We start from the raw sequence: 12,539 nt of genomic DNA, 5'->3' as shown, positions 1-12,539 counted from the left end.
CACAATATTTTACAAACCCAAGCCACCGTCACTGGGATGCCCCGCCTCCGGACTTCTGTTGCCAACGAAGCGCCCGTTTTTGCGCTGCTGGGATTCCCCTGAGACTCCCTTCCATGGGAAACACCACCTCTGGACTTCTGTGTTTTTGCGATGCTGCAGGGGAATCGCATCAGCACAAAAACAGGCGCTTCGCTGGCAACGGAAGTCCAGAGGTGGGGTTTCCCAGTGAGGGGAGCCTCAGCGAAATTGCAGCATCACAAAAACACGGAAGTCTGGAGGTGGGGTTTTGAGGACTTCTGTGTTTTTGTGATGCTGCAATTTCACTGAGGCTCCCCTCGCTGGGAAACCCCATCTCCGGACTTCCGTTGCCAGCGAAGAACCCATTTTTGCGCTGCTGGGATTCACCTGCTGGGATTCCCCTGCAGCATCACAAAAACACGGAAGTCTGAATGTGGGGTTTCCCAGGGAGGGGAGCCTCAGGGGAATCCCAGCAGCACAGAAACGGGTGCTTCGGCTGGCAAAAGGGGTGAGTTTCGGGCTTGCACACATTAATCACTTTTCCATTGATTACTATGGGAAACATTGTTTCGTCTTACAAACCTTTCACCTTACAAACCTTGTCCTGGAGCCAATTAAGTTTGTAACATGAGGTATCACTTTATAGTAGAATCTGAAGGAGAAAATATAGGACAAATCATGTTAACAATTGTTGCAGGTATTTTACAACGAAACTGTGAAGAGGTCATTAACGAGATTGATGAGGTATACAGAATCCAGACTAATTATGCCCGAAAGCACCACCTCCCTAGGGAGGTACATCTAAGATTCTCCAGAAAAAATATAAGAGATAAAGTTTATGCAGCATCTAGAGAAGGCAAACTAACTTATAAAGGTACAGAACTTAATATCCTAAAGCAAATTCCTAGGAGAGTCCGGGAACAAAGAAAGGATTACAAAGCACTGGCCAAACTATTAAATAAAAAAGGAATTACTTTCAGATGGATCATACCCGAGGAAATGATAATTACCTTAGAAGGTAGAAGGATTAAAGTAGAGACAACAGAACAAGCAGAAGAAGTATATGAGCAAGTGGCTGGGTTAGAGCTGGAGTCAGAAAGTGGAGACAGAATAGAGTCAAGTAAAGATGAGGACTTTGAATTAAGGCAAGGAAACGAGGAGAGGGAAGAAAAGAGGAGGGAATCGGAGGAGACGGACAAGGAAAGAGAAGAGGGAATAAGAACTAGATCTCATATTTTAAGTAAAGATTGTCTAATTAGATGTCTATTAAAGTATTTTGGTGTTTTATCTCCTATGTCCCATAAATAACCATGCCAACCTTTCTCTAAATCATGGCCTTCCAATTGTAAAATTTGTTTGTTATCAAGATTGATCCATTCCTTTATCCACATCAATGAAGCTGCTTTATAGTACATTTTCCAGTCTGGCATTCCAAATCCCCCTCTGCTTTTTATATCTTGTAAATCTACTATCTTTATTCTTGATTTTTTACCTTGCCATATAAATTTAGATATTATTTTATTTAATTCAGTAAAAAATTTGGAGTTCAGTTTTATTGGGATGGTTTGAAATAGGTATAGAAATTTTGGAAGTATGCTCACTTTAATAGATGCTATTCTTCCCATCAATGACAGTTGTAGATTGCCCCATTTTCCTAATTCTGCTTTAGTTTGATTTACTAATTTTATGTAATTATCTTCTTTTATTGTTGAGCATCTATTTGTTAAATTTATTCCTAGATATTTAATTTTTTTCGTGTTAGTGAATCCTAGTTTAGTTTCTAATTCCTTAGTTTGCTTATTCGTCATATTTTTGGTCATAAATTTTGTTTTTTGTTTGTTGGTTTTTAGGCCTGCTATCTCTCCATATTCTTCTGTTTTCCTGTTCTGTTCAGGTCTCTCAGACCCGAAATCAAAGTTTGAGACCCTGTAAAAAAATTTCCCGGCATATCTGAAACTTGAAATTTCATGGCTTTGCATCATTTCAGGGGTTCTCTCTATGAGTATTTTTTTTTGGGGGGGGGGGCTTCTTTCTTGCTGAAGAAAAGGTCCCTAAAGTTCTGTTCCTGGGTCACCCTGACCCGGAATGAAAATTCTTCATTTGAAGTGCTTATGTTTGGTCAATTTGAAAACTTTTTTCACTTGGAAAGTAGTCTGAACATTTCTGAATGTAATGATATGAAAATTGAACTGAAAAAATTGATGCTTATATTTTTATTTTGATAAAAAAAAACCACCCCCATTTTTTCAGCATTTCACGTCTGTTTTTTAGGCTACAAATCTCTAAGGAATTTCCCCCCAAAAGTTTTGATATACTAAGTTGAACATTCCTGATCATAAGAAAAATAGAAATGAACTGAAAAAAATGATACTTATTTGTTTATTTTGGTCACAAAAGGGCCACCCACCTCGCCTTGCTGTGTGCCATTATTTTCACTTTTTATATATATTTGGCTAGAAATATTTGGAATATCCTTTTGAAAAACAAGCACATGATAGCCAGACAACTAATTTTATGAAAGAAATCCATTTTACTAAAAGCAAGTATGTAATTTTGAAATTAACAGCACAATTTTTATATAAATTTAAATAATTGAAAACAGTGGGGGGGACTTTTATGTGCAAAATAAACAAATAAGCATCAATTTTTTCAATTCAATTTTCATATCATTTATGTTCAGAAATGTACAAGCTACCAATCCCATACCAACTTTAGTAAAATAGAATGCATTTTGAAAGCAAAACTATCTATAAATTGAAAAAAAGCTCACAAAAATGGGGGTTGCACATTTTATCAGCAAAATAAACCAATAATCATTATTTTTTTTCATTTCAATTTTCATTTCATTGTGTGCAGAAATGTTCAAACTTGTTTCCAAGTGAAAAAAGCTTTCAAAAAGACCAAATATAAGTACCTAAAATGAACAATTTGCGGTCTGGGTAAAATAGACTCAGGAACAGAAGATTAGGGTGTGTTTTTGAGCAGAACAGCAGGGTTAAATATTGCCCTGACTCTAATGGTTCTTCTAAGAAGAAAACTAAGTCATCCGCAAAGGCCTGTAATTTGTATTCCTCTTTTTTATTTTTGTCCCTTTGATGTTATTATCTTTACGGATCTCATTTAACAGAATTTCAAAAGTAGGGGAGATAGCGGGCATCCTTGTCTAACTCCTTTATTTATTTGGAATGTTTTAGTTGTTCCTTTGTTGACAATTATTTTGGCTTTCTGAGTGGTGTATATATTGTCTATTAGTTGTTCAAATTTGGAGCCAAATTTCATTTGTTGTATTAGTTTTTTCATATATTGCCAATTCACGTTGTCGAAAGCTTTCTGTGCATCCAGAAAGATCAATGCAGTTTCTTTATCAGAGTGTGCTTCGTAGTATTCAATTCTTGTATTATTCCTAATTTGTCTCATTGGTAGAAAACCATTCTGACCAATGTGTATAGTTTTGTTTAGTATTTTCTAGCTCCAAACTAATATATTATGTAAAGGGAATTCTCTCCCTTAAAAATATTATAAATCCTTCTTGAAGAAGAACAGGAGGAACAGTGGTCTATGGACATCAAAGAGAATTTAAAGATTTATGGTTTTAAGCAAAGACAGAGATTATTTCGCTATAACGAGGGAGTGATAAGTGAGTACAATAAATCTTAAAATGGCGGAGGGAGGGAAAGAAGTTTCCAGCTTAGCGAACATTTAAAAAACCTGGATAAATTGCTGGACATCTGTTCTGGATTTGAGCAGAGATTTATTAAAGTGGAATCAACAATTGGAGATCTGGCTTCAGAAGTTAAATTGATTAAAAAGGAGGAGGAATTTTTGGCTGGAAAGATACAGAAAGTTCAAAAACAAGCGAAGGATCATGATGAATTAGTTAAACAAATGAATTATAGAATTGCTAATTTGGAGGACTGTCAGAGGAGAATAAATTTGCGTCTTTGTGGGTTCAGAATGGACTTTGCCTCTGGTTCAAACTTAATGGAAGCAGTATCTGCTTGGATAAATAAGCAAGCTGGCATTCAAATCGGCTTGGAAGATATATTACGAGTGCATTGGGCTGTACCACAAAGAAATAAGGAAAGGCAAAGAGACATTGTTATGGCTTTTGTCAGTGAAAAAAAAGCGGAGATAGTTTGCAAGTCTTTGAAGATTTCTGCTTGCCTTAAACAAGATGGAAATGAGATAAGAATTCTGAGGGATCTCTCTTGGGAAACTTTGAGAGCGAGAGCTGCCTTATGCCCAATTTCAAGCCATTTAAATCAAAGTAGAAATAAGTTTACTTGGGGGTTTCCAGCTGCTATTTTGGTGTTCCAAGAAAATAAAATGTACAGGGCACTTACATTGGAAGAGGGAAAGGCTTTATTGGATCAACTGGGGATTAAGTTTGAAGAAGCTGGAGCACAAGAAGGAGAGGATTTTTTTGATGGTCGTAGTACCCCACACAGTGAGGAAAGACAAAGGGAAGAGCAGCTGAAGGAGTTAACCTGGCAGGTGGAGGCCATTAGAAGAAAGCAGAGAAAAACACACACTCAGTGTGAGAAGAAAACTAGAAAGTGATATTGTTTGACTCTCCTTGTCTTTTTGTATTTTTTTTCTTGGAGATGTTTTTGGATTCTTGTATATTTGTTATTCGGGTGGAAGGGGTTAAAGAAGTTAAAGTTAAAGTAGGAATTATCTAAAGGAGATAGGAGGGTGGGAGGGGAATATTTCTCTTTTATTACAATTAAAAGTGGTTGAAAGAGGAGCTAGTTGTGTGAGAACGCAATTAAGAGAATGTGCCTCATGAATGGACAAGGGTTTTTCTTGTCCTCCCCCCCTTGGTGGGGGGAGCACGGGGGGAGGCACATTGGGGGGTAACAGGGGTAAGGAAAGGGGAAAAAATTAAACTAAGGGCAAAACAAGAAGGGAAAAGGGTTATTTTGGTATATTACGATGGAGTGTAAGATAATGGTTTTAAATGTAAACGGTTTGGGAACAGATTTGAAACATGTCAGGATATTAAGGATGGCTAAGCAATATAAGGTGGATATTATGATTTTGACAGAAACACATAAAAGACGGGGAGGAAGGGATAAATTGATTAATGATAGAAATTGGAAATGGGTGTTTGAATCTAGAGGAATGCAAAATACTAGAGGTACAACAATTCTTATTCATCAGAGGGTTAATTTTGAAGAGGTTGGAATTCAGAAAGACAGAGAGGGAAGGTGGATATTTGTTAAAGGGAAAATAAATCAAAAGAAGCTGACATTAGCAGCAGTTTATGCCCTAAATATGAAAACAAAACAATTTATAATAAATACTAAGAGGAAGTTAGACAACTTTATGGAGGGCTCAACCTTTTTGGCAGGAGATTTTTATATGCAATTAACAAATGGGATTGGAAACAGTAGGATGTTACATTTAAACAGACTTAATATGGCGGATCTTCATGCAGATATTTCAAACAGAAGTACATATTATTCAGCAAGATAGCATACATTTAGCTGCATAAATTATAAATTAATGAATGGGGGGGGCAATGTACACGTTAAAAAAGTAGATATTAAAAGTATTTGGTTATCAGATCATGCCCCACTATTGGCAGAATTGGAAATAGGTCAGGAACACAATCAAAGAATTTGGAGATATAATGCAGTTGTAACTGCTAGTGAACAAGATAAAGATAAATTGCAGAGTTATGTGAATATTTTAGAATTAATGATGTGGGTGGTATTAAACAATCAATTGTGTGGGATGCATGTAAGGCCTTTATGAGGGGACAATGTATATGTAAGGAAGCAGATATTAGGAAGAGGTGGGGTAGAGAAAGGGAAATGAAGATAAGGGAAATAGATTTGATACAAGAGCAGTTTAAGATTAACTAAAAGTAGAGATTGGAATAGTTTATTGAAATTGAAAAAGAAACAATTGATGGTGTATGAGGAGATCCAATGGAACAAGATGAGAATGACAATGCAACAAAAAACATTGAGCTGGGGGACAAAATCAATGCAGCAAATGGCCAGATATTTGAAGAAGAGGAAAGAGAAATCATGTATTTTAGCATTGAGAAACTCTAGTGGAGTGGTTAGATATGGTAATAAGCAGTTAGAGAAGATAATGGGGAAATATATATGAAGATTTGTATAAAGAGGACCAAGTGAAGATAGGAGTCCTCAAGGTTGGAAAAAAAGTAAGTGAAGAAGATAAACGAATTTTGAATGCAGAAATTACACACGATGAAATTGCTAGAGTAATTAAAGGGTTAAAACAAGCCAAAGCACCGGGCCCGGATGGGTTTACAGGGGAATTTTATAAAACTTATGTGAATGTATTGTTGCCGCATTTGGGGAAACTGTTCAATAATATATTGTTAAATCATGATATCCCACAGACATGGAAGCTTTCAGAAATTGTTACTATTCCGAAGATGGGTCGAGATTTAAGAGAGCCTGGGTCCTATCGTCCGATCAGTTTGGCAAATCAAGATTATAAAATATTTATGAAAATATTGGCAAATAGATTAGAAAATATTTTACCAAAAATAATTGAAGAGGATCAATACGGATTCGTGAAGGGAAGGAAGATAAGCGAACTGATTAGAAATGTAATAAATGTGATGTACCATGCTACCGTTACTAAAAGGAAATTGGAAATTTTGAAATTAGATGTGTATAAAGCCCTTGATAAAGTTAACCATAGCTATTTATATAAATTATGTAAGGAACTAAATATGGGGGGGGGAAATTTTGTGAAATTATAAAAGAGATTTATAAAGGGAATGAAGCGTATATAAGAGTGAATGGACAAAGAACGCAGAGTATTAAAATATTAAACGGCACCAAGCAGGGATGTCCCCACACACCACTTCAGAGAAATGGCAGTCCAATCTTGAAAGTCCCAAGTGTTAGAGTGGTCACAACCTCCGTGGACAAGCTGTTCCACGGGTTGATCTCTCTCACCATCAGAAAGTTCCTCCTTATTTCCAGGTTAAATCTGTCTTTGGTCAGCTTCCAACCATTATTCATTGTCTGGCCCTTTGGAAAACAGCCTGACCCCCTCGTCTCTGTGGCATCCCTCAGGTATTGGAACTCTGCTATTATGTTTCCCCTGGTTTTTCTCTTTGCTAGATTAGCCATGCTCCTGCAACCTCTCTTTGTATGTTTTAGTTTCCAGTCCGCTTATCATCCTGGTTGCTCTCTTCTGCACTTTCTCTAGAGTTTCAATCTCTTTTGTGTAGTATGGTGACCAAAACTGAATGCAGTACTCTAAGTGTGGTCTAACTAAGTCTTTACAGCAGTGATGGTGAACCTATGGCGCGGGTGCCACAGGTGGCACACGGAGCCATATCTGCTGGCACATGAGGGGTTGCCCTAGCTCAGTTCCAATGTGCACCTGCGTGCCGGCCAGCTGATTTTTAGCTTGCACAGAGGCTCTGGGAGGGCGTTTTTGGCTTCCAGAGAGCCTCCAGGGGGATGGGGGAGGGCATTTTTACCTTCCCTCGGTGCCACGGAACCGTTTGGAGCCTGAGGAGGGTGAAACACAAGCCTACTGGGCCCACCAGAAGTTGGGAAACAGGCCATTTCTGGCCTCCAGAGGCCCTCCAGTGGGGCAGGGCAGCAGAAGCAGTTTTCACCCTCCCCAGGCATTGAATTATGGGTGTGGGCACTCATGCATGTGCGATAGCATGCACAAACGCTTTTCCAGCAGCTGAAGAAAAAAAGATTTGCCATCACTGCTTTATACAGTGGCATTAGTACCTCCCAAGTCCTAGATTGTATCCTTCTGTTAATGCAATTTAGGATTGCATTGAAAGTTGTTTTGAATAAATAGTGTTAAAAATGAAAATAAAGCATTTATTCATGTAAGAACAAGAATCATGGCTAAGAAATGATGTGGCACTTCCCTGAATGAGGTGGCATTAACTATCATTAACAGTTATGACAAACCTGCTTAGAACTGCCCTCCAGTTTCTGTGCCAAACTATCCCACCGGTGACTAATGTTTTGTAGCCATCCTTCCAGCTTTTGTGATAGTCCTTTACTTTTTATTGCTGAGAGAAGATCCTGGCTGACGGAATTCATTTTATCCATTGATTGTCTCTTGATTTCCAATTCTCCTTTCAAGATCTGTAAAAGTAACATGGCAAAGAAAACACATTAACTTATTTGAAGTAATGGTACAGGTTAACTTGGTATTCTTTTCCAAACAACAAATTTCTATATGCTTTTCATAGTTTAGTTCAGGGCTGTCAAACTCAGAAGCATCATGTACTGGCCATGCCCAGGCCTGGTTTAGCAAAGGGGGAGAGACTCCCAATATGTCACATAATGACACCGTGATGATGCGAGTTTATTTATTTTATTTATTTATTTATTATTAGAGTTGAAAGGGACCTTACAGGTCATCAAGGTCAACCCCCTGCTTGAGCAGGAAATCCTACAGCACTCCAGCCAAATGGCAGTCCAATCTCCTCTTCAAAATGTCTAAAGTTGGGGAGTTCACAACCTCCGCTGGCAGGTCATTCCACTGGTTGATCGCTCTCACCATCAGGAAATTCTTCTGGGGGGGCGGAGCCAACTGTGGAACTGAACGGTCAGTGGGGAGCAGAGCTCCGTTAAACACCACCGTTTTACAGGTTTTCAACGGTCCTACGGGACCACAGACTCTGCGAAAAAGGGTCTGTCGGAAAGGGGGTGCCGTTAGTTTGATTTTGAGGCGGCAGCCGGATCAACGGAGCGGATTATTCCCTGTACAGATTGAATGCCTGTAAGCTAGGAGCGACATGGCGGCCTAGAACGTTCCCAGCTGGAGGAAACTAAATCGATACTAGTGAGGCGACCGAGACGACGGAGCTGACTATAAACATATCGGTATTTTCGTCTATAAGTGAGTCCTTCCATGGGGCAACGTCACTTAAACTAAAACTAAAAACAGCTAAGACCTGAGAAGAAAGAGGGAGGAGTCGCCATCTTCCTCCCTCCGGCTGGCGGCGATCTTTCGTTTGAGTCAAAATAAATATTCAAAAGGAAGTAACATTGTGTAAAGCTTCTATCTCTTACCAAGAAGATCTGACGTCCCCCGTGGAATCTTAAACTATAAAAAAGTGCTCTTTTTTTCTTTCCTGTTTCTTGAAGCTTCCATAGAAGACCCGAGTAAATAACGTGCATTCTTTCTTTTCTTTTTTTTGCCTTCGTTGCTGCGTCATACTTGGCTGGGCTCAGGAAGACACCCTGAAACTTTCTGAATTTCTCCCGTTCTGCCTAACTTACGGGGGAAGCAGAAGCCTGGAGGTGGCGGCTTGAGAGTTTTTGGGGATTCGGGGGGATTACTGGCTGCTGTCGAAGGGAGAGCGGAGGAGACCCCGACGGGATTTGACTGGCCGGCTTTTGCGAAGAGAGGCGCGTCGCCGGAGGAGCGGCCTGTGGAGCGGAGGAAATACAGCTCGGAGACTCCTCGCTTTGACCGAAGGGCAGACGACCCTGATTTAACTAAGATCGGGTTTCTACATTGCTGGAGGCTACAAAATGGAGAGGGAACGGTCTGCATGATTCCACTATAACTTTGACAGGCTTTGCGAAGACTCTGCGAAATTGCAGGAGCTCGACTGGGTGTTTCTGCTTTCGGCAAAAGGAAGAAACACGGAGCGGCTCTGGACGATTCTAAATGTTAAGAGACTCACTACTCTACTTGTCCTCCATTATTACCCTGCCATGTTAAGGAAACCCAATCTAACTTTCCAGATCTTGACACGAATAAAACGAGAAGGGGTCTGACCCACTAAATTATATACACGGAGTCATTGGCCGTAAAACTTCCCTTATTATTGTTTACTACCGTTAGAATATATATATATTTATGCTATCTGATATTTATATACTATCTATAACCTATTAATTAATTTAAAGTATTACTAGATTACCCTATTATAATAAGACATTAACTGATTAATTGATATATATTCAATACTTATATATAAGTACTAATTTAGCAGTAGATTAATATTTTACTCTCTATTAACTATTAAATACTTTGATTAATTTTCTCATTACTTTCAACCTCTAGAAATATTAGCCATTAGAATTATTATAGAATTTTAGAAATGAATTTTACTAATCTTGCTTAACCTTTACCTATAACTCTGTTTTTACAAACTATCTAAGTGTTCATTGAATTATTACTATTTACAACATATACATATACAACATGCTTTAAAGGTACTAAATTTGTAAGGAATTCTGAATGAATTAAGTATCCTTCTTTCTGACGGGTCACCATTTTTAGAAAACTTATGATATTTTTCTATCTACATATATACATTATTATTGTAAAACTTGATTAACTCTTTCTGTTGGGAAGAACTATTTATAAAACCGATAACCATTGATTAGAATTGTAGCCGAGATACTGTATATCCCCTTAATAACTTTTGACATTAGTTTATATATATCTGTCTATAGTATAACCTACTGGAATTATATATCTAACTAATCTCCCAGATATAAGTCCTACTTCCACTCTGCCTTCTTAAATTACTCTTCTTACTTCTATATAATAGTAACACAGAAGATCTTTATTACTAACTATCAGAACTGCTATTTCTTAACCTGAGTATTTAATTTATTACTTAAACATACTACCCCCACCTAATTCTGGAAGGGACCATTAGAGATCTATATAAGTGGGCTAATTGGTGGAATATTGTCAAAATGGCAAGCCTTTCTAACTTGTCTAAACTAGGATCGGGGAAGAGGTCAATTAATCAATCCACCTCAGCCATACCTAGCCCCTCCACCCAGAGATCACTGGAGCATATGCTCCCCAGAGAAAGGTCCAATTCTTATAAAGATTTACAATCTATGTTGCTGCAAATGCAGGAATTAATGCTCAAGAATCATGAAGACATTAAAAAAGAAATAGGGGAAGTGAGAAATGACACATCCGAGTTAAAAGAGAGGATGCAAAATATGGATAAAAGGCATGAGGCTTTCCAGCAACAGATGCTAAAACAAGAACAAAAAATTCAGGATCTGGAAGATAGGATAGATCAGGATCATAGACAAATGGAGGACCTGACTGAAAAATTAGTTCAAGCTAATAAGGAACTAGAAAATAACATAATCCAACTTGAGAGCGAAAAGGCCAATCACTTCCTTAGATTCCAAAACCTTAGGGAGGAGAAAAGTGAGGATTTACCAGACATTATGGCAGACATTTTGTCAAAAGCGTTGGGCGTTGAAAAAGATGCAATGTTAAATGAAATTGACGAAATTTACAGAATTAATACTAACTACGCCAGACGCCACAACCTCCCCAAGGAAGTCCATATTAAATTAGTCAAAAAATCAGTCAGGGACGAAATACTCCATAGAGCTCGAGAAGATCCTATAGAATACAAAGGGAGGCAGCTGGTTATCCTTAAGCAAGTTCCGAAACATGTAAGAGACCTACGTAAGCCATATACCTTTCTATCTGCCAAATTGACTAGGCATAACATTAATTTTAGATGGCTAGTCCCAGAGGGAATGCTAGTGACCTGGCAAGATAAAAAAATAAAAATAGACTCGATTGATAGAGCCGAAGAATTCTTTGAAAAAAACTTTACTAACAACCCGACGGCTGATACAAAAAATTATAAAGAAACAAGGAACCCTCTGCCAATTACTGATCAAACATCGGACCAAACTCAAAATAGTACAGAAGGAATATTGGCTATTGATAATATAACCACAGGGAATAATGGCTACGCAGGCATACCAAAAGAGACCAGAAGTACTAGGGCAACTAGACCCAAATACAGATAACTTGAACTTGGTACAAAAAACAGCTAAAGGGGGAATACTCAATTAATATAAATGGCTTGAACGCACCAAAAAAAAGGAATCAAATTTTAAATAAACTTATTAAATTGAACTTAGATATTATCGCAATGTAAGAAGTACATATTAAAAATAAATTTGAGCATCTTCTAAAAAGAAATAAGCTAGGGAACTTATTCTCGTCATTAGCATCCGAAAAAAAGAGAGGTGTCATTTGCTATATTAACCCTGCTATACAGTGATCCCCCGATTATCGCGAGGGTTCCGTTCCAAGACCCCTCGCAATAATCGATTTCTCGCGATGTAGCGGCACGGAAGTAAAAACACCATCTGCGCATGCGCGCCCCTTTTTCCATGGCCGCACATGCGCAGATGGTGGAGTTTGCGTGTGGGCGGCGGGGAAGACCCCTTCGGCCGCCCAACAGCTGATCTGCTCCGCAGCGCGGCAGCAGCGAGGAGCCGAAGATGGGGTTTCCCCGTTGCCCAGGCAAAGGGGAAACCCCAAGATCGCTTGCCGCTTGCCCGTTCGCCCGCCCGCCCGGCTGCTCGCTTGCAGCGCGGCAGCAGCAAGGAGCCGAAGATGGGGTTTCCCCGTTGCCCAGGCAAAGGGGAAACCCCAAGATCGCTTGCCGCTTGCCCGTTCGCCCGCCCGCCCGGCTGCTCGCTTGCAGCGCGGCAGCAGCGAGGAGCCGAAGATGGGGTTTCCCCGTTGCCCAG

The 12,539-nt window shown here is 39.1% G+C and overlaps 1 protein-coding gene across 1 annotated transcript in view; it reads right to left on the bottom strand.

Annotated features, from left to right (window-relative positions):
• The window catches only part of LOC139167142 (dystrophin-like), a 1,540,372-nt gene that overhangs the window by 1,324,088 nt on the left and 203,745 nt on the right, over window positions 1-12,539 (bottom strand). The window contains exon 12 of the mRNA XM_070751563.1: window positions 7,953-8,132. Within this exon, the coding sequence (XP_070607664.1) occupies window positions 7,953-8,132 (180 nt within the window). The remainder of the gene's footprint in view (window positions 1-7,952; window positions 8,133-12,539) is intronic.

This window comes from Erythrolamprus reginae, chromosome 4, assembly GCF_031021105.1.
Source record: "Erythrolamprus reginae isolate rEryReg1 chromosome 4, rEryReg1.hap1, whole genome shotgun sequence".
Classification (NCBI taxonomy): Eukaryota; Metazoa; Chordata; class Lepidosauria; order Squamata; family Dipsadidae; genus Erythrolamprus; species Erythrolamprus reginae.
The sequence above is the reverse complement of the archived record's forward strand: the minus strand, read 5'-3'. Positions and strand labels throughout refer to the sequence as shown.